The following is a 23,538-nucleotide window of genomic DNA, read 5'->3' on the forward strand; positions in this document are numbered from 1 at the left end:
CCTCTTGCACACCCCCTACTGGGGATATGCCCACAACCAAGGTACATGCCCTTGACCGGAATCGAACCGGGGACCCTTCAGTCACCAAGCCAACGCTCTATCCATTGAGCCAAACCGGTTTCGGCAAGAAAGGAATTTTTTTAGAATATATTTTATTAAGTTTTTATAGAGAGGAAGGGAGAAAGATAGAGAGTTAGAAACATTGATGAGAGAGAAGCATCAATCAGCTGCCTCCTGCACACCTCCCACTGGGGATGTGCCCACAACCAAGGAGCATGCTCTGTACTGGAATCAAACCTGGGACCTTTCAGTCCAAACCAAATGGGTTAGGGGAAGAAAGGAATTTTTAATGTCTACCCACATTTTTTTGTTTATTTTTATTTATCTTTTTATTCTTTTTCCTAATACCTCATTTAGCTAAGGAGAGAAAGTGAAACACAAACTAGTTGGTTTAATTACTTAATTAAAAAAATTTTTTTTGCTTGATAGACAAGGTGATGGAATTTCGGGTTTACTTAAGGATTTTACTTTTTTCATTTCACTTGGTTAGCATTGTAACTTAAGTGAATTTGAACAACCTGGACTGAGTAGCTCAGTTGGCTAGAAAGTCGTCCCAATATACCAAGGTTCTGAGTTCAATTCCCACTCAGGGCACATAAAGACTTAACCAATGAATGCATAAATAAGTGAAACAACAACTCAGTGTTTCTTTCTCTCTAAAAATCAATACATTTTTAAAAATTTCAAGTAAATTATAAGGTAGAGATAAAATAAGACATTTAAAAGCAGAAAATGTTCGTCCTAAACAGTTTGACTCAGTGGATAGAGAGTTGGCCTGCAGACTAAAAGGTCCTAGGTTCGATCCTGGTCAAGGACATGTACTTGGTTGTAGGCACATCCCCAATAGGAAGTTTGCAGAAAGCAGCTTACCAATGATTCTCTCTAATCATTGATATTTCTATCTCTCTCCCTCTCCCTACCTCTCTAAAATAAATAAAAATATATTTTTTATAAAAATAAGCAGAAAATGTTCATTGAAAAGTAGAAATACAAACCTGCCAACTCATTGCCACTGCTGTTGCTTTGATGGAACATTAAGCTCATGCTGGCTCCTCATCAGATAAGATGGAGCTAGAGGCAGGTCAGCCTTTCTCATTCTAACCTGGTGATTGCATTTGAGTGATTCTTTTCTAGTTCTTATTCCAAATCCACTCTCTTGTGTGATTATATATATATATATATGGAGATATATATATTCATTAAATGTACCCAGAGTCTTCTAATTTCCATTTAGATTTCTATTTGGAGCACTGTGTAATATTTAACCATCCCATAATTTCATAAGAATTTTTTTCTGAATGTTTTTATAAAATAAAGACTAAAAATTTTAGGTTTTTAATGTATATCCATATATTTTAGGACTGAAAGACTTGAAAGTTGAAGATGACATCTCATTGAAGGTGATACCTATTTTACCTGCCCTTAATTGTGCACTGCTAGAAGCAAGGAAATCATGTACTGAAGAAGGAATCTGTCTAAATACATTAGTAAAGCATAATTTCCAAGAATTGTACAAGATGGAGAGAAATCCATTGACAACTTCTTCTCAGGGTGGAGTGAAAGAGACTGCACTCTTTGGCAAAATGTCCAATGATTTTGACTTGGTTCCTCCAGCTGAAAAGTGCCCTGTACAGTCTTTAACTCAGCTGAAGTCTTATTTTTCAGATCCTAATGGGTACATTTTGGAAGTATCTACAGTGTTAGATTTATTGGCAGAGTGTCCACAGTCTCCTTGTATTTCAGATGGAATTTGTGATGCTGGATTTTCTCTAGTTATGACTCCAGATCCTGAATTTCTTGACTCAGAGGCAGAAGTAAGAAGAGAAACTGAAACAAAAAAGAATGCTGAAGAAATGTTTAAAGCTAGGAAGAAAAATATAGTTCCATTAAATCCAGCCACTCTGAGAGTGCAGCCAAAGAGGAAGGCCAGCATGCCACCTGTGGTGCAGAGTAAAAGAGTAAACTTGTGCTGTCCCTTCCCCAAAAGAACTCCTGCTAGAGCAAATAGGAGCTCCACCCCTCCAACAACTCTCAAGTTAGTTAAAGGACAGTTTCCTCAGAAAAGAAAAAGAGGTAAGCACAATTTATAGAGATTAATTAGTGAGTTAGTAATAACTGTTGTATTCTAGCACTTTTCCTGTGGACTGCAGCTGTACAGTATCACAAGTTTTTTAGAAATGCCAACATTTCTCTCTAGGTTATTTGTCAGCATGCTTAAGTTTGAGAAGCATTGAGGTAGACAGTAGATTAAAAACAAGAAATAGGAAACAGCCAAAACCAGCTGCACCCTAACTAGTTTGGCTCAGTGAATAGAGCGTCAGCCTGCGGACTGAAGGGTCCCGGATTCGATTTCGGTTATGTGCCTTGGTTTGCGGGCACATCCCAAGTGGGGAGTGTGCAAGAGGCAGCTGATTGATGTTTCTCTCTCATCGATGTTTCTAACTTTCTATCCCTCTCCCTTCCTCTCTATAAAAAATCAATAAAATATGTATATTTCTTTAAAGAAATAGGAAACACTGTAAGATATCTCCTCAGAAGCCCAACCCACTAAAAGCTGCATTTCACTCTAAAACTGCTCAAGCTGTGAGTTATTTATGTACCATTCTAGAAAGATCATTATCCAGTGTCTTAGTTATCCTTGGACAAATCAAAGTAAATGAAGAGGATCTTCTAAAATCATACCTTTAACCTGTGGGTAGCTCAGTCGTTAAGAGTGTCACCAATAGGTCAAGATTTGGGGTTCCGTACTCGGTCAGGGCACATATAAAGATCAACCAATGAATGTATCAATAAGTGGAACAATCGATCTCTCTCTCTAACTCTCCCTCTCTCCAATAAATTTAAAAAATTTAAATCAGACATATCAACAAAAAGTAATAACCAGTAGCTTATCCTATCTAATAAAAGAGTAATATGCTGATCCCCATGTGGTTAAAGATTCTGTCTCCATGTGGACACAAGATAGCCATCACAAGATGGCCAGCCGGGGAGGGAAGTTGGAAGGGACCAGGCCTGCAAGGGAGGGCAGTTGGGGGCGATCAAGCCTGCAGGGAAGAGCAATTGGGAGGGACCCAGGCCTGCAGGCGAGAGCAGTTGGGGGAACCAGGCCTGCAGGGGAGGCCAGTTAGGAGCAAACAAGTTGGTAGGGGAACAGTTAGGCATCAAGCAGGCTGGCAGGGGAGTGGTTAGGGGATGATCAGACTGGCAGGCAGAAGCAGTTAGGGGCAGTCAGGAAGGCAGGCAGGTGAGCAGTTGGGAGCTAGTAGTCCTGGATTGTGAGAGGGGTCCCAGATTGGAGATGGTGCAGGCTGGGCTGAGGGACACCCTCCCTTCCCTGTGCATGAATTTCATGCACCGGGCCTCTAGTACATGTATAAATAGGTGGGGGAAATACCTAGAACCTTTAAAATTAAACCAGTTTGGGGTAGAATTTCTAATCTTTTATGTGTGTCAGTTTAAAAACAGTCACCTGGATCCTGCCATAGATCTGTTGAAACAGAATGTCTAGTGGCCTGTATTGAAACAGTTCCACAAGTGGCTTTGTTGCCCCCCCTGAAAATTGAGTAATAATCAGAATAGAGAGCCATTTAGTCTGTAATTAAATGCACTTTAGTGAACATAGCACAACAAACAACACAATTTTGCCTCAAAGCCATCTCAGATTATAGGTAGTGTATTTTGTTGAAAAGTAGGGAACTATAGGGGTCAGCAAAGTGTAAACAAAGGACTCCTTCAGCAGTTATTTCTGGCTACATCACACTCTGGTTTGCAGAGAGGTGTTGTTGTGAATGAGAACATAATGACCTTCAAAGCTGAAAATATGTACTGTCTGGCCCTTCACACAAATTTCGTATTTTGATTCTAGAAATTTTGGGGGTTAAAGAAGAAACATCAGGGATGTGCAGAGCCCCAAGATTATGTTTTCTGTTTCTCCGATGTTTTAAATTTCATCCACTATAAGAAATGTGTTTTATTTTGTAGTCAGTACACAAATTCACACATGACACTGGAACAAAAATTTCAAAAGACGTTGACCCTATGTGTAATGCATTCTGATATTTTCTCTTCCACTCTGTTTCGTTTAATAGAGAATTCTGGTTGCAATCCATTAACTTTATTTTATAATCCATCAATGGATTATTGCATGCAGTTTGAGAAACATGGCATTGAGTGACACTAATAAGCAGAAAAAAATTCCTGCAGGGCGACACCTTGTTCATGTTTCAGTTTTTCCTCTCAGGATTGTGAGAGATCTCCCTTTCTGTTTGTGCAGTTGTTTAAAACTTTCCCCTTTGTCTTGGTCATCTTATCTTATTTTCTTTCTCTTCTTAATTTACACTTAACTGTTTTTCCTTCTTGATATGTTCTTAATGTATTTATATTCCTTAATGCTAAAAAATGTATAATGGAATGATAGGTCTTATTCCTTTAAAAAAAAATGCTGCTTTATTAAGGGTAGTAGTTTACTAGTGAGGGAAATAATTGGATCCAAGAACTTGTACAATATTAAGAGATTCTAAAGCTTTCCTAAAACCCCTAAAAAATAAATTCGTCTGTTCTCTACATTTCACCAGCAGTCATCCCAATTTCTTAAACTGTATAGTATCATGTTTTCTGTTCTCAATTAGAAATATTGTTTTCTAAAATTACATTTCTATAATGTAATTTTAAAATTTTGCCGATATTTATGTGTGATTATTTTATATAATGCCTTTGGAGCTAAATTTGTTTTGCTGGGAAACAACTGAAATTATATAAAGCAAATGGGTAAAATATAATAAGTGCTCAAAGGGGGCACTTACTATATTTTTTTAAATTCTTAAATTTAAACTCTTTTGTGTTATATAAGCAGATAGTTGCTAGTTTTGTTTTCCTCTTGTTCCTCTGTCTCTATTTCCTTCCTTCTATGTGAGAAGCAAAGCTGAGCATTTTATAAAAGAGATGAGCAGTTAAAATATTATAGATTTGTAGGAAATTAAATCAGGTGGACACTTTGTCCAGTGTGCTTTTTTCTGTCTGGTCTTTAAAAAATGATTTTTAGCCGAAACCAGTTTGACTCAGTGGATAGAGCGTCGGCCTGCCGACTGAAGGGTCCCGGGTTCGATTCTGGTCAAGGGCATGTAGCTTGCTTGTGGGCACATCCCCACTAGGGGGTGTGCAAGAGGCAGCTGATTGATGATTCTCTCTCATTGATGTTTCTAACTCTCTATCCCTCTCTCTTCCTCTCTGTAAAAAATCAATAAAATATTTTTTAAATGATTTTTAGGAGTAGTATTAAGACTTAGATATTTACAAGTAGTAAAGTGAAATATATAAGATGGCACTTTATGAATATACAATCTCTATTATGTTTTAATCGTATCACCTCTTAGGGGCTGTGTTGCTTTTGTGTACAATGAATTATCTAATTCCCAGTGCTATGAACTAGTATATCTAGGCTTACCTTATGAAAGATCATGAAGATTTTTAGAAAAAATGGAAGTCATACCTTGTTTTTATAAAGTTATTACTTTAATATTTTTCTTCCCCACCTAATAGGGATATAGACCAACACTTAGCAAGTTTATGGTGGAAAGAGGGTTGTCCCACAGCCCAGCCTGCACACTCTCCAATCTGGGACATCCCTCTCACAATCCAGGACTGCTGGCTCCCAACTGCTCGCCTTTCTGCCTGCTGCCTGATTGCCCCTAACCGCTTCTGCCTGCCAGCCCAATTGCCCCCAACTGCCCTCCCCTGCTGGCCTGATCATCCAAAACTACCCTCCCTTGTCAACCATCTTGTGGAAACCATTTTTGACCACATGGGGGCAGCCATCTTATGCAAAGGCATGAGGGTCATTTTGCATATTATCTCTTTATTGTATAGAATGAGAACTTTTAACTCTTGCTTTATTAAAATATATATTTTAATGAAATACCCAAAATTTTATTTCTCATTACTACATTTACACCCTAAAATAGAAACACAAATAAAAGGAAAAGCCATGCTGGTAAATATTTGAGCCCTCCTTGCCCTTAAATTATGGTGTGTGTGTTTTTATATAAGGTGCTGAAGTGCTGACGGCACAGTTTGTACAGACGACCAGGTTGGATAGGAAAACCCAAGAAGCTCTTATTTCTAAAGATGTTCCAGTTGCAATGACTGCTAAAAGGGCAAGGAAACAAGAGAAATCTCCAGTCAAAACTGTTCTGAGGGCTAAACCACCTGTGAAGAAATCTCCACAAAAACAGAGGGTAAATATAGTAAAAGGCAATCAGAATCTCAGAATCAGAAAGCAGCCACAGCCTGGTAAGAAATACTCTTCTTGTAAATCTAATTTCACATACTGAGTAATCACGGTTGCAAGATAGTGTGTTGAAATAATATAAGAACAGTTAAAAAAAAAATCTATCGACAATTCTTCCTACCGTATATTCTTTAATTCAAACACTGATAGGACCAAGTAACTTGATTTTCTGTTGTATATCAGGAAATTTCAAAGGATTCAAGTATCACAAATTAAACCTACTTTCTAGTTTGCATAAATCCTGAACATAAACTGTCTACCAAAAGTTATAACTTGCCTTTTTTTATGACTAAATACACAAGTAAGTAGTATCTAGCACTATTTTTATGAACTATAATTGGTTATAAAAAGTAAATCATAACTTTATTTGTCCCAGAGGAGTTGTAAAGAGTGTTCAAAATGGTTATCCAGAATTCTGTATTTGGTTTTAAAAGGCATTGTTTATTTTAAAAGAAGTTTTACTTTCCTAATTTTGCTAAATGGATACTGAGGCTTCGTTATATGTACGAATAGCTGACTGCTTTAGTTCTGTGTTTTGAACTGCTAAGCATACCCTTTTTACTTGGAAGTTCCATTTTCTCAGTAGATTTTACTTCTGAAACTAAACACACACCAGCTCTTCTCCCAGGTCCACGTTCCTTCTTAACTTTCCTCTTTCTGTGTATAATGCAGTTCTTCCAGTCTGCAAAATCTATAAATTTTACTTTATCTCCAGTATTGAGTCCTATTGTTCTTTTTTTTCATTTGTTTTAACAAAGACTTCATTTTCTCAAACCTACATATATCTCTCAATTTTCTGTCTAATTTCCCTGATCTCCTTTCTCAATGTTTTCTTAGCTTTTAAAAAAAAATCTTATTTGGTGGAATTTTAAAGAAAGAAACTACAGCCGAAACCGGTTTGGCTCAGTGGATAGAGCGTCGGTCTGCAGACTGAAAGGTCCAGGTTCAATTCCGGTCAAGGGCATGTACCTTGGTTGAGGGGACATCCCCAGGAGGGGGTGTGCAGGTGGCAACTGATTGATGTTTCTCTCTCATCAATGTTTCTAACTCTCTATCCCTCTCTCTTCCTCTCTGTGAAAAATCAATAATATATATATATATATATATATATATATATATATATATATATATATATTTTTTTTTTTTTTTTTTTTTTTTTTTTTTTAAAGAAGAAAGAAACTACAATTTTGTTGGGGTGATGGTATTATGAGTTGACTTTGGTTTTTCTTTTCTGAATTTTTTAAAAGTATTGTTGGATAACATTTTTTTAAAGCTTGCCATATTTTAAACCCCCCCCCCCCTTTTTTTTTAATTTCAGAGCGGCAGAAGAGAGATAGAACATTAATGATGAGAATTGTTGATCAGCTGCCTCCTGCATGCCCCCCTACTGGGGATCGAGCCCACAACCAGGGCATGTACCCTTGATTGGAATGGAACCCAGGACTCTTCAGTCCACAGGCCAACACTCTGTCCACTGAGCCAAACTGGCTAGGGCCCTGCAGTATTTGCCATTTTGGCATCCATATCAAAAACTCTGCTTGTCTTTCAAGACAATCAATGTGTTCTTACTTGCCCCTCGGGTCTATATTTATCTCCTGCTCTTTCCTAACATGTCCCTTTCCTGCCAGTGCCTCCCCACAGACATCTTTTCACTCCTGTGCCCTTCCCCTCCACCAGTCCAGGTTTCCTCCTGCTCTGATCTTCTGATCTCTCACAAGTTTCTCTCATTTCCTTTTGGGTTTTTGATCCTGTCTTTACAATTACTTCATAAACGAGAATAGATACCTGTATAATACCCATGTTCTTAGCCATGTCATTTGAATTTTGACTCTAAGGAAGTTGTAGACTAATTGATTAATGGGAAGAGGTATACAATTGAGTATTGACAGAAAAGTGAGTCCAGAAAATGAAACGTTTTGAAAATGTGTATTCAAAAATAGATTGATTTATATTGCAAATGTCTATATATATTGTTTAGCCACATTCCAAGTTAAGATTTTAAGATTACCACCTCTTAAATAATCTCTTAATTCTCTTTTGTTTAATAGCCTATACTAATCTGTTTCATTTTTTGTACTTGAAATATGAGTTTAAGAAGTCTCAATCATTTTATACCTGAAACTAATAGTATTCTGTTCTTTCTAAAGTTTTCAACATAGTCTTTGGTAACGGAACTCTATATTTTTATGTAATTACTTTGGCATTCTCTTGAATTTCTTAAGATAGATTATTAGATCATATTTCTAATGATTGAGAAACTAGCAACTCAGTAATTAAATGGCTTATGCTTATTTATTAACACAAACCCATTTGAACTCAATACAATATACTTTGTGTTCACCTTGTCCATAGATAAGAGCCATACTATTAACAAAGATAAAATGAAATTAGTATCAATAAATACATTAGATCATAAAGTGAATTTCACATTTCCAAAACACCTGTGGGGCTAATGAGATGATTATAGTCTTTGAGTCACTTAAAAACTTGACAGTGCTTGATTAATCTTACCCTCCCCACCACTTTTACACATTTTTCTTCTATTTGATGAATTGATAGGCCAGAGTTTTATTGTTTTTATCCTGTTTTTATTGATTGTTATTATTTTTATTATACAATCAAGTGCTACCTCCTCCACAGCACTGATTAGATTCTGGGTGGACTTGCTGATTTCTCCTCCATCAGGAGGCATTCCACTCCCAGATCTGAAGAAAGCTGTGCTGGGTCCTTGGTGCCCATTCATTTCCACTGTGTAGCTGGCCTTCATGGAGCAACAAGTCTGGTTGTGAAGAATGAAACAGACCACAAAAAACGTCAAGTCCACAGTCCCAAGCCCTCTGACCTCCAGTGCTGGGCAGGGGCATTGGGAGAACCAGAGACATACAGGAGGATTGTCTGACATTGGGGCAGTAACTCCGGGGCTTCTTTCTCCCAGGCGGAGTGCTTGCAGGAGTCATTGTTCCTGTGCTGGGACCTCCCCGTCCCAGAGATGACTGGCAGCCATATCTGAGTTTCAGTCAGCATGGCTCACACTCAAGTTTTCTTTTTAAATGTATCAGGGAGGTTAATAATTCATTCCAGACCTGCTACTATTAATTATAAAGGGGACACAGTTAGCCTTTCTGTCTCTCTACCAATTTGCTACAGGGAATTGTTGCTTAGTGTTATGACTTTTGTCCTTCACGATAACCGCATTTAAGAAAGCTGAATTTATGTCCTGACAATACAAGTAAACCACTTAAGAATGTCAGTTTTCTGATTAAAGACAAGTGATGAGTAGGTAGATTTGATTATCTGCAGAGAGGAGGATTATCAGTAGATAGGAGGTTTGCTACTTTGCAGATAGAAAGGAAATGTTTCAGTGCTGAAATTAAAGTTTTAAAAGGTAATGAAATCAATTAGCTATTTTGAATACTCATGACTTTAAACTTTTTTATTCATATCAGTGCATATTATAATTAAATATCAACATGGTTAAAATCATCTCTATTTTGAACTTAGGTGGATTCTCTAATCACTGATTAAAGGAAATAATTTAAGGAAGTATGTTATCATACTATAATATACAATTCAAAAACTTAGAAGTTCTTATGTTTGCACTAGATTGTAAGCTCTCTGAGAGCAGAACTCTTGTTTTCTGCTTTTTGTATATTCCTTTAGCTGAGCAGGATGCCTTGTGTGTGGTTCAGTACATGCATTTTTGAAGGGTGATTTCTTGTTAATATGCACATTCCTTAGGACTTCTTTCTTCCTCCGATAATTACATAATAATAGATATGAGAGTAGAAAGATACCTCAGTCTGTAAAATTTTAATATAAAGTTTATGCAGCATATCAAGGTTTTTCTTGAATATTTTGACTTAATCAATAATATGGCAAGGAATTAATTATATGAAATCAAATGCTATGGGTTTGTTTCTTTTACATTGTAGCCAAAGGAGAAACTGCTTCACAGCTTCAATCAAAACTTGCATTATGTGGGCAAGAAGATGTTATTGGCATAAATACAGCTCAACCAGAAAACATCACAGTGGCTCAGAAAGCTCCAGCTGGGAATTCCATTGTCAACTGCGACTCCCAGGCCCTAAATCTGTTAGCTGATCTCGCATTAAGCGCTGCTACCTCTACCACAACACCATCTGAGCCCAGAAATCTTCCTTGCCCTTCTGAATTGCCACAAAGCAATGTTTTGCTTTCTAAAGATCATTCTCTGAGCAATACATCTGACCATGAATATCATAGAGGAGTTAAAAGTAGAAAAGGTAGAGTGTTACCTAAGCCCTCCTCTGATAAGAGTAATCTGGCACCAGATTCAACTCTCAGCCAAGAGGAAAAGACCTTGGTTTCTGATAGTCAGACCCCTAGTGAAGCCCAGTCAGCACTTCCTGAGGAAACAATGGAAACTTCAGATGCATGCCAAAGTTCTTCTGTTGCTGTGGAACATTCCTATGCCCTACTCCTTGCAGAACATTCAAAGAAGGTGCTACAGCAGAGAGGGTTACCAGGCCCTGCCTTCACTAAGAATGGCACAAAAGGCCCTGACGCAGGAACCCCAGTGGGAAAAGTAATGCCATTTCGGCATCAGCTGAGCACCTCCCCTATTCAAAAGCTTCCTGAGGACCCGGTACTTAAGCGCAGGAGCAGATTGCTGTCTTCCAGCTTGAGAGACTTTCACTGCTCTCGTACTGTGTTCAGCTGTGACGGCTCCTTCAAGATCACTTTCAAATGTGAAACAAACTATGTATTCAGCTTAGACAGCAAATATACCAACAACCCTCTGGAGAAAACTGTACTAAGAGCATTACATGGGTAAGTAGGAGTGTCACTTGATGAAATGGAGGTAAATTTTCTATTGAAATAAGTATAATGAGCAGAGATACTTGTGCCAAACAGGGGTAATATTTTATGTAAATCCAGTGATTCAATAATAATATCAAGCAGATGTGTTTACTGGCACCAAAGAATATGAGTCTAGTTCTGCCACCATCAGTGATCACATGGAGAACTTTTGCAAGGTCACTGTAGCCTCATGAATAGCTTGCTAGTTTGAGGTGCTCCTTCATAAGCCTTTGCAGTCTTTGAGTTATAACATTTAAATGAGATCATAGCCGAAACCGGTTTGGCTCAGTGGATAGAGCGTCGGCCTTTGAACTGAAAGGTCCCAGGTTCGATTCCGGTCAAGGGCATGTACATTGGTTGCGGGCGCATCCCAGGTGTGGGGTGTGCAGGAGGCAGCTGGTAGGTGTGTCTCTCTCAATGTTTCTAGCTGTCTATCCCTCTCCCTTCCTCTCTGTGAAAAATCAATAAAAAAATATTTTTTAAAAATCAATAAAAATGTATTAAATAAATAAATGAGATCATAGTGTAAAATATTATAGTAAGATATAGAAGTAATGCTTTATAGACTGAATTCCAGAAGAAACATTCAAAGAATTACTTCTAGCTTGTAAAGCTGATCAGATTGCTATGAGTAAGCAGTTTTTCATGGGGTTGTTATATAAATCTTCCTCAAAAAGGGATCAAGGCAGTAATATGAGTGGCAGAAAGTGTGAGCTTTAGAGTGTGGACTAATATGGTGTTTTATCTGGGCTCTCCCACTTACTCGCTTCTGTGACCCAAAAATTTCTGTGCTTCAGGACAGTGCTGCTCAATCTTTATTGTGTATACAATTCATGTAGGGATCTCGCTGAACTGCAGATTTTGACTCAGTCTATTTGGGATGGGACCTGAGAATTGGTCTAACAAATTTCCAGGCGATGCCAACAGAGCATTACATACTAGGTACTTTCTGAGGTGGTTACATGCATTAGGGTTTTGCATGGTATCTGGCACATGCTAATGAATAGACTAACAGCAGGAAGCATTAGCTATATGAAATTATATTGAGCTACCTATTAGTGGAATATTTCATATGTGAGTGACTAAATTGTGTCAGATTTGTTTCCTTGCTCCAGTTATGAGTTCACACTCACAAGAACATACATTTACTGGTATGTTATGTTCCCATGTATTTATGAGTGTTGTTTTCTTACCTTAATCCTATTTAACTGAAGCCTAGTTCGGTAGACCCACTCACTCATCCCAATCCAACTCTCTGCTATCCTTTTGCCTGTCAGTGGCCAGAACTATTTTGTGTCACCCCTTTTGGTTTCAGGAGGTTTTCCAGAATTTAGTTCCACTGAATTGCCCACATATATTTTAATTTTTAGACTTTTCCAACTATTAGGAGATGCAAGAGTAGAAATGAGTAAGCCAGATTTAGCAAAGGCAGTTGCTAAAAAAAATTCACATAATAGGTATACTGTGTCCACGAGAGTTTGCATGTTAGCAAAGAAAAATCTGTTGGGCGATCTGTTTTTATCATGTTTCTACTTCTTATGGATTTTGTGATTTGAAAAAAAGTCACTTAAAGCTTTAATTTTCAGTTTTCTTCTCAGTAAAACAAGTAGATTAGGCTTATTGTAATTATTTGTTAAATCAGCTTCATTTTTTATCTTATTTATTGTTTCAATTTTTAAAATAAAAATAAACTCAAAAATTTAGGTTAATAAAGGCCACTTGCTTATGTTAAGAAAATAAAGTAACCATTTTCAATGACTTTTCTATGTTCTTTCTTTAAAATCTAGGCCCTGGAACACTGATTTACCTGATAACGTGGAAGAAGTGAAGCTTTTACTTCATATGTGGGTGGCGTTGTTTTACAGCAATCAAAACAGAGTCATACGATCATCCCGAAAAGTAGTAGAACACAGCAACCCTGCCAAATATGTGTCTATCAATACAACAATAGAATCTTTTCAATTTAGTGAAATTGAGGAGCCCCCCAGCGTGGAAAGGTGTTCTGTAGGCCCTTTGTTGGAGACAGAGGAAGCTCCCAGAGGTCACAGCGCCGAAGTGTCTTTCCCTGACACTAACGCCTTGCTTCCTTTTATTAAACCACCGCCTGCAAGAGGCTTGGAACTCTGGGTACAGAATGAACAGAAAGAAGTTTTTGTAAGAGGGGATCATCCAGATACTCCAGAAAAGCAGAATTTCATCTATTCTTGTAATAATGAGGTAAGTAAAGTTGAATACTACAAATTGTGGCATTTTTTAAGAAGTTTTCTTCTTTACATATAAAATCACATTCAAAACAAATTCGTTTCTTTTAGGAAATTATATTTTTTAGCTTCGTAAGTCATTATAATGCCCAAAACTTAGTCTTCATAAGTATCACTCAGTAGTTTGCAGGTGGAGTATATCTATCATCTTGATTGAAGAAACACACATAAAAAATATTGGGATTCAGATGATCTGGGAATCAACCATAATTATGTCACTTGTTTGTTGTATAATTTGAGACATATTACCTGCTCTCTGAGCTTATTTTTCTTATAAAAAGAGGCGAATAATATTCATTATGTCTTAACCAGAGTAAGTGTTTAAGGATCAGATGTGGTAATAGTAAATATTAAACATCTTTGATAAACATTAAAGCAAATTAAAATTGAATATGTTAAAATTATATTTGGAAAAAATACTGGAACAGAAAATAAAATGCCAGACCTCTCATGGTTCTGTAGATAACTATTTATAAATAAAGAAAATATAGGCCAGATCATCAAATTTTAACTGGAGCAAAGAAGTTATATATTAAGATTCTAAGTAAATGGATTGACAAAAATCCCTGCCTTTTTAAACTTTTAGCCAAGTTTTATTTCATAATGATTTTGCATGGTTTTGGTTACCTATAATGCCTGTCTTCACATGAGTAGGCAGTATTTCTATCCCTGGGGGTACTTGGGGATTTGCAGGTACAAGGGTGAGCCTCAGGGGTCTGTGAATGTCTCCTGATGCTCATCTTCATCATAATCAAGACTGATGGAGTGCTATCAGCCAGATCATGGTCTGGGCCCTTGGCTCACATTAACTCAGTTAATTATCATAAAACCCTATGTGTAAGGACCATTCCTTCCTGTCTTACAGATGAGAAAACGTAGAGGAGTACAGAAAGTGCCTGAGGAGTACAGAAAGTGCCTGAAGTTACATAGTTAGCAAATTGTCAAGCCAGGATTCAAATCTAGACAGTCTAGATCACATGTGTCAAATCCATCCTGCCAGGCCTTGCAATGTGGCCCGCACCGCGCTGTCATCACTGCACTCCGCTGCGTTTCCATCACAATGACAGTTTATGACTGTTCAGTAAACCATTCAGCCCACGATTTAGGCTGGATTTTAGATTTTGGCCCCTTCTCTGATTGAGTTTGACACCCCTAGTCTAGATGTTTCTTAATGTCAAATTCTGTGTGCATATATGTATGTTTATGTGTGTATTACATATATGTGTGTGTATGATTTTTCTCCTGATGGGGTCCATAAATTTCATATGATTTCAAAGATAACTAAAATCCAGTTAACCATTACTTAAAATAAGAAAATATTTAATCTAAAAATTTGGAATGAGAAGATGGCTGCGCCCAGGTGAACACCTAGCCGCAGCCGCACACAACAATTTCAATAAAATACAACTAAAATATAAAACGGACATTGCCCAGAACTACAGGAAGGTTGACTGACTGGAAATTCTACAGTGAGAAGCAAGGAGAAAACCAGAAGGAGGTGCGGAGGAGCTGGAAAAGCCCAAGGTACGGAGACGCGGCACGCGGAGAGGACGGAGCCGGAGAGGAGGGAGGCCGAGTGCCTGGCGGGCGTTCCCTAGCGGAAAGGAGACAAAACTCCAACTGTGCTGGGCCCCCGACTGTTCTGAACCCCAGTTTTAAGCCAGACCCCAGGGACTCAGGCTCAGCCATAGGGAGCCGGGCTGTAAGGCGGAACCCGGGGGAAGTGGCGAAAGGAGGTCTCGGCGGTGCGCACACTGCACACAGAGAAGGGACGGTCGGCTGTGCCGCGGGATTGCCCTGACTGGAAGGAGACTGGGGCTCCAGACTGCTTTGAACGCCACCTCCAACTCCACTTCCAACTGAACTGAACCCCAATACCGGGCTCATTGTGGGAGAGCATAGACTTTTTGGCAGCAGGCGAAAATCGAGGGCACCTTTCTCTCAGAGGTGCCGGCAGCGAGCACTGAAGGACCCGCATAGGGCGGGGCTGACGGAAGCCAAAGCTGCAGGCTCCACCCTGAAACCCCATCCCATCTGTAACTGCGAAATGCGACAACAAAATAGATCACAAACGAAAGAAATGGAGGACAAAAAGCGTCTGGATATAGAGTTCAAATCTACGCTTATAAGATTTTTCAAGAATTTCCTAGAAAAGATGGATAAGGCCTATGAGGATATGAAAAGAGATCAACTAGAATTAATAAGGAGTCATCGAGAAATGATAAGGGATCAACAAGAAATAAAGAATACATTGTCTGAAATAAAAAATATTTTACAGAGTCCTAAAAACAGAAGGGAAGATCACAAGAATCAAGTCAAAGATTTGGAACATAAAGAGCCAGAAGACACTCCTCCACAGAAGCTAGAAGGCAAGAGAATCCAGAAAATTGAAGATAATGTAAGAAACCTCTGGGACAACTTCAAGCGAACCAACATCAGAATTATTGGGGTCCCAGAAGATGAGAGAGAGCAAGATATCGAAAACATACTGAAAGAAATAGTGACAGAAAACTTCCCCCACCTGGTGAAAGAATTAGACTTACAAGTCCAGGAAGCGCACAGAACTCCAAACAAAAGGAATCCAAAGAGGACCACACCGAGACACATCATTATTAAAATTCCAAGAGCAAAAGACAAAGAGAGAATATTAAAAGAAGCAAGAGCAAAGAAGGTAGTAATCTATAAAGGAGCACCTATACGATTGTCAGCTGACTTCTCAACAGAAACCATGCAGGCCAGAAGGGAATGGCAAGAAATATTCAAGGTGATGAATAGCAAGAACCTACAGCCAAAAATAATCTACCCAGCAAAGCTATCACTCAGAATCGAAGGCCAGATAAAGAGCTTCACTAATAAAAAAAAGCTAAAGGAGTTCATCACCGCCAAACCAGAATTATATGAATTGCTGAAGGGGGTTCTTTCAGAAGAGAAAGTAAACAAAGATAAAAATTATGAACAACGAATACGTAACTATCAACAAGTGAATCTAAAAACTAAGGAAATTAAAAAAATCTGATAAACAATATTAACTATTGAATATAATAGAATCAGAGGTATGGAAGGGGAGTGAACTGACGATTCTTGGGGAAAAGGGGAGAGGGGGGCGTGGGAAGAGACTGAACATAAACTGTGCACCTATGGATGAGGACAATGGGGAGAGGGGAAAGGGCAGAGGGTGGGGTGGGAACCTGGTGTAGGATAGCAATGGTGGGGCGGGGGGGAAGGAACATTTCTAATAATATGAACAATAAAAACTTATAAAAAAATAAAATAAAATAAAATAAAATAAAAAAATAAAAATAAAAATTTGGAATGAAAAAAAAGAAAAAAAGAAAATATTTATAGTTTAGTCAGGCCGAGATATACACACACATACACACACAAAAGTATTTTTTGTTGTGGTATTATATAATTAACTATCATCAGTACTAATTTTAGAAATTATCTTTTGTAAACATAAAATAGAGTATTAAAGAGGAAGTAATGGTATTAAAATTAATGATTTCTAAAAATTTCTGTAGCATGTATTAAAACTTTCTATCATCTTCCTGGATACTGTGCCTTTACTTTGAGGGTGCACACACAAATACTATACCATTTCCCTAAGACCTCAGGCATGATAAAGTTTGGGACTGTGGTCAAAGATTAACAGCCACAGTGTGACTGGTGGGAAAATTCTCAGAATAACTTCTACCATTAAGACTTTCCTGTGTTTTGTGCCTAACCAGTAGTGTACTCTTAAAACTCTGAGTCTCATTTCCTACTCTGCCAATTCTTCTGCTTCTTGTTTTCAGTTAAGACAAAGATGTTTTTAATGAGGTTTGAAACCCAGGTCCTGGCTTTTAACATGATGTCACAAGATATGGCAGGAAGTCTGTGATCATAATGTTCTAAAAGTTAGAGATATGTGGTTAATTGTATGGTCAGTCCATTTTACCATATTATGGACAAAACTATGTTTCAGCCTTCAAAAAAAAAACAAAACAAAAAAAGCACACAAAACTGTTTATGAGGTTATCAAATTACCCAGAAGTAATTATCCTAATGTCTAACCCAGATCCAAATTCACTATCAGTCCCTTTAGTTCAGTTTATTCATGCAAATTACACTATGTTTTATTATGCTCTGTTGAATAGGAGTTATTGCACTGAGAAAGAAATTACCTCTAGTTATAAGCAAAGAAGATAGCTCAGGAATAAGAGATTTTCAAGTCTTTCGATTGTCAGTGGGCTAGTCACTTTTCTTCCTAAAAGTCCTTTTTAAAAAATGGGCTGTGCAATAAATTTTGGAGATCTCATCTGTGTGTTTTATGTTTAAAGAAAACAAATTCCTGCCGAAACCGGTTTGGCTCAGTGGTAGAGCGTCGGTCTGCGGACTGAAAGGTCCCGGGTTCGATTCCGGTCAAGGGCGTGTACATTGGTTGTGGGCACATCCCCAGCGGGGGATGTGCAGGAGGCAGCTGATCGATGATTCTCTCTCATCGATGTTTCTAGCTCTCTATCCCTCTCTCTTCCGCTCTGTGAAAAATCAATAAAATACATTTTTTTTTAAATAAAAATTAAAAAAATAAAGAAAACAAATTCCTATTTGTGGGGTATTTTAAGCCTGTCTAAAAAGAGATGGATTTGTTTGATCTTTACCCTGTCTTATTCTTACAGATTAGAAAATTCAAAAGAATAAAGTCAAATTAATCCTTGTCTATTCTGTTCTTCACATATAAATGTTTAAAATAATCTGTTTGATTCTTGAGCTTGTTTTTTTTTACTTTTGTCATTTCAGATCATTGAGGGAAAATCCAAAGAAGAGTCATCAGATAAAACAGAGACTTGTAATATTATGCTTTCTAGCACTGGAAGTATCCAAATTAATGGACCTTCTATTCCTGATGAAGATAAAACCTTTGAGCCACTTGATAGCACAAGAGGGACTTCTTTTGATACAGTCACACAAACCACATTCACCAAGACTTGTGATGGGATCAGCAATCAGTCAGTGATTTGTCAAAAATCTGTGTATAGCACCCCTGAAAGCAAAGTTGATAATTTCCATGCAACAACGCAAGCAAAAACAAGTGGTTTCCAGGCCCTTATCGAGCATAGCAGCCCCCAAAACAAAGAATGTCAGCCTTCACAGGAAAAGAAAGGTGACATGGGGTATGTAATGATTAATCTCGAACCAGTTTCTCTCATTTTTGAAAAAAATGCATGTATACCAATACAGGCAGAAATTGCAAATAGAGCTGATAAACCTTCAGTCTTTAATATGGACTTGATTAAACAAGTATCACCTGCTACAAGTCTTAGACTTCCTATATCCACATTTGAAAAGGTACAAACACAAGGTCTTAAGGACATTCTGTCTCTAGCAGCGTCAGGAGAAAAAGGCACTAAGTACCTTTGTGCCCCCTCAGTAAGTAGAGAGACACTAGCTAATAATGAAATATGTTCATTACAAAAAGAGATTCCTGTTCCAGGCTCATCATTGCCATCTGATAATTCATTGGAGAAGGAGACATTACCATTAGTTAAAAGTTCTAATTCTTCATTACCCAGAGAAGAAATGAAACTCTCTCAAGAACTTTTTCTGCAACCTAAGAGTCTCTTAAGCATATCTTCAGAGGAGATTTTGGAGCCATCACAGATTGAAGAAACCTCACCATCAGCCCCTGCCATATTGGAAAAAAATTGCTCACTTAGCTGCATTCCATCAGGAAGTAATACGTCGAATGACTCTTTAGAATTAAAGAGTGACAAGAGTGGTCTAAACAGTGAAAATAGGAATTTTGAATCATTTAGGTCCACATTTACTAAACAAACCAGCCTATCTATAAATGCAGAGGAGGTAAGCCTAGAGTTAGAGGAAGATGCTGACATTGACCTAGCTCTCACAATATCACCACCTACAAGTCCCAGAGAAGAAATGCCAGCTGGTGAAACAGAGCAACATGAGGCGGCCCCATTATCGAATTTAGAACTCCAGGATTTAGATGAAGACAAAATTAACCCACAAGAGGTGACTTTCACAGAAAACAGAGACGTGAATTCTGCTAAATATACTTCTGCCCTTGAGCTCACAGAAAAAGTTAATGTTACCTCAGATTTTCCCTTTGGTTCTTTAATTGAAGAAGTGTCACCAGCTTCTAGTCCTGACCCCCAGATACCAGTTGAAGAAACACAACCTTCTCGGGATGTGTCTCTATGTAGTTTAAAACATCCTGATGCACAGAGTGGGAAAAGTGACAAGTTCTCCCTTGCTGAGTCAGTACATTTGGCCAGAGCAGAAAAAGTAAATTCTTTTGGACCGATCTATCCAATGGGACAAAACAACCTCGCTCGGGTACGACAAATACAACTTCCTGCTGAAATGCCTCTACTATTAAATAATCACCCAGGAAGACAAGATGGGGATTTAACCCTTCTGGGTAAAGTAACTAAGCAAATTGTCCCAAGTGAACATGATGAGGGTTTCTCTTTCTCAGAAAAGGTGCCATGCTGCAATACAGAATTAAACCAGCCTGCTTCAGCTGGCAGTTACAGAGCTGACTTTAAGTCTTCTCTAGAAAAATTGGTAACATCAGGAAATCCATTGCAGCCGATTGGTACAGAGAACAGAAATTTGAGCTTAAATCACCTTGCCTTGGAGGACAATGAGCCTCCATTTAGTCCTGGAAAGATTTTGGAAAATAAGTCTTTGGTTGATGTATTTATTTCTACGAATAATTCAAGTGATATAGTGAATGTATCGTTAGATCAACAGACTAGCCCGAAAAGTAGTGATTTGAAAATAAATGAAGGCAATTGCATGCAAGTTAAGTCCTTGAGCTCTGACTCAGTTGATGGAGCAAATAATACACAGGCACACATACACTCAGAGATCCCCAACCTTGCTTTTTCCTCAAGTGCTACCGTAACCCATTTTCCAAGACCCGTAAACATAGAGACAGGGTTTCAAACACAGGAAATATCAGTAGTCAAAATGGCCAGTTTGCTTAAGAATAGTGAAACTGAAGCTGAATTACATGAAAACAGCATAGACCTAGATGATGTTGACTCTGAATCAAACACCACATTTCCAGAAGGCAAACAAAAAACCATCCATATGCCGCAAGATATGTCAACATGCAAAACAAAAGATCCATTGAATAAAGGACTTTTCCCCATGTATCTATATGTTGATTCTCACCAAAACACAGCAGTCACCAGAGAAAATGTCAATAAAGAGCCTGCCGTTTTTGTTCCCAAATCTTGTGCTCCTCTTGTTTTTGGAGTCTCTAAAGAGCAGGTGGAAAATAAAAGCTCTGGTCAGGAGCTCAGGAATGAGGAGGACTCTGAAACCCTGGGGGGAGACATGGATGTTAGTGTGAATTCTGACTTCCATTATGAACCACTTTCAGGAGACTCTGATCAAGACTCTTTTGGTGATTGCAGAAATCTCAAATTAGACGTGGAGAGTTCCTGCACTTCGCGATGTAGTCACAAGAAAGAAGTTGCTTTGAAAGATGGTTATGACTCTTTCCTGAGCCTAAACAATAGTGATAATGATGATTGGGCCTACTCTAACCATGTTCCAGAGTTGGAGACCAGCATACCTCCCAGAAACTGGTTTGATGGATTAAAGAAAGATGATAAGTGTGTGCCATGTTACATCCAAATCAGAGATCTCCAAGGTATCCCCAGGACTTACACTAATTTTACTATAACTAAGGAGGTCAAAGATACCAAGAGAACTTTGCACCGCTGGAGGAGGCAGCCCAATTTCACTGCTAAACATAGCTTGCTAAACTCCTGGACAGATACTTGGCAGATAGCAGATAACCTTACCCAGAACACTTTAAATCTGGAATATCTGCGTTTCCAACAGAAACTAAAGCAAATTGTAAAGAATGGGAATTCCCAGCTTTCTCCATCTTCCACCAATGACTTTTTGAAGGAACCACCTCTTCATATTGCCTCTGACTCTTTCCCTTTGCCAAAAATATCTGAATCCTCAGTTCTCCATCCTCCATCCCGGAGCAAAACTACCCTCTTGATAACAATCATGAACTCAAACTCCAGACCACAGAGCCAGCACCCAAGACACCACAGGTCCAGCAATTTAGACAGTTCTTCCTTTTGGAAGGAAAGATGTGATCACAGGAGAAATCATCTTACAAATTCGGAAAGAAATCAGACTGTTTCTTTTCACCTCAACAAACTGAAATATAACAGTACTTTGAAAGAATCCCGGAATGATATCTCCCTTATTCTCAATGAATATGCAGAATTTAACAAGGTGGTAATGAATGGCAATCAAGTCATTTTCCAAGATAAAGAGTCAAATGTTGGTTCTGGAGAAGCCACATCTCAAGAGATGTATTCATCTTCCCCGAGAAAGTCAGCCTCATATGAAGACATGATTACAGACTTGTGTAGCAGTTTGCACGTCAAACTAAAAAGTGTCGTGAAAGAGGCGTGCAAAAGCACCTTTCTGTTTTACCTCGTTGAGACAGAGGACAAGTCATTCTTTGTGAGAACAAAGGTAAGGTGACAGATTTTTTTCTTACAGATTATACTAGAGGCCTGGTGCACAAAACTTGTGCATGGGGGTTAGGGGGGTTCCCTCAGCCCAGCCTTCACCCTCTCCAATCTGGGACCCCTTGGAGGATGTCCAGGGATTGGGCCTAAACTGGCAGTTGGACATCCCTCTCACAATGCTGGACCACTGGCTCCTAATTGCTCGCTTGCCTGCCTGCCTGCTTGGTTGCCCCTGACTCCCCCACTGCTGGCCTGGTAGCCTACAACTGCCCCCCTCTGCCAGCCTGGTTGCCACTAATTGCCCTGGCCCTGCAGCCTAGTCTCCCCTCACTGCCCCCTTGCCAGGCTAATCACCCTCAACTTCCCCCCTGCTGACCTGGTTTCCCCAACTGCCCCCTCTGCTGGCCTGATCACCCTTAACTGTCCCTACCCCCACAACTCCACCACTTGCCTAGGTACCCCCAGCTGCACCCCCTGTTGGCCTGGTTGCCCCTCACGACACCCCCCTCCCCTCCACCACCACCATCAGCCTAGTTGCCCCACACAGCCTGCTGTTCAGTCATTTGGTCATCCCTCACTAACCTCCCAGCCTGCCTGGTCATAGGCAGCCATCTTGTGAGATCCTGAGAGTCAATTTGCATACTACCTCTTTATTATATAGGATTATTTTGGTTGCTGTTTAGTTTTAGCTTAAAATAATAAATTCAGCATGCTTGGCTTCAGAAAGAGATGACATATGAAATGATATTTGACTTTCACAGCTCAGTTTTTATCTGCATACCAAATGTTATCCTACAAGGATCTATCTGCCTTGGTACTATATTTGAAGATATGTATAATGTTCCAGAATTAATGGAATGACTAATTTTCACAAAAAGTTACCAGTATAGACATACTCAAATTCAAATATAAATAAAAATATGTTCTTAAGGTAAAATTCAGATTTTTAAAAGTTACAGGATTAAGCCTAGCTGGTTTGGCTCAGTTGTTAGAGCATCAACCTGTGGACTGAAAGGTCCCAGGTTCAATTCCAGTCAAGGGCATGTGCCCAGGTTGTGGGCTCAATCCCCAGTAGGAGGCATGCAGGAGGCAGCCAATCAGTGATTCTCATCATTGATGTTTCTCTCTCTTTCCCTCCCTTCCTCTCTGAAATCAATAAAAATATAATTTAAAGTAAAACTACTTTATTAATATGGATAATTGACATCTTTTGGTTTTAGATTTTTTTTTTAATTATTGAGTATTAGGATAACTGATATTCTGGTAAGAACATGATCCTTAATTTTAAATGCTGTAACCATGGTAAAATTCTAACTTCACAGAGCCAGAATCTGTCTCCATTTACCATGAGGAATCATTTTATCCCTTCAGAATTTTTCTTATATTTTTAGAAAACACAATATTCTCTCTTTTGTTTTAATTTTTAATGTATAATTTCAAATTCATATGAAGGTTGCAGAAATGTTAACATTTCTGAACCCAGATACCTCACTATTTACATTTCACCGAGATGGCCCACTGTTAACATTTCTGAACCATTTGAAATTATGTTGCAGATACAATGTCCCATTACCTCTTA

The 23,538-nt window shown here is 38.5% G+C and overlaps 1 protein-coding gene across 12 annotated transcripts in view; it reads left to right on the forward strand.

The window, feature by feature from the left end:
* Positions 1–23,538, forward strand: part of TASOR2 (transcription activation suppressor family member 2) — an 82,998-nt gene that overhangs the window by 48,005 nt on the left and 11,455 nt on the right. For 8 of the 12 annotated variants that reach the window (XM_036460825.1, XM_036460840.1, XM_045588406.1 and 5 more), the window contains 5 exons: positions 1,420–2,133; positions 6,106–6,348; positions 10,279–11,155; positions 12,973–13,402; positions 18,226–21,963. In XM_036460825.1, the coding sequence (XP_036316718.1) occupies positions 1,420–2,133; positions 6,106–6,348; positions 10,279–11,155; positions 12,973–13,402; positions 18,226–21,963 (6,002 nt within the window). The remainder of the gene's footprint in view (positions 1–1,419; positions 2,134–6,105; positions 6,349–10,278; positions 11,156–12,972; positions 13,403–18,225; positions 21,964–23,538) is intronic. The other 4 variants (XM_036460880.1, XM_036460832.1, XM_036460858.1 and 1 more) reach the window with 4 other exon arrangements.

Source organism: Pipistrellus kuhlii, unplaced genomic scaffold, assembly GCF_014108245.1.
Source record: "Pipistrellus kuhlii isolate mPipKuh1 unplaced genomic scaffold, mPipKuh1.p scaffold_m20_p_1, whole genome shotgun sequence".
Lineage (NCBI taxonomy): Eukaryota > Metazoa > Chordata > Mammalia > Chiroptera > Vespertilionidae > Pipistrellus > Pipistrellus kuhlii.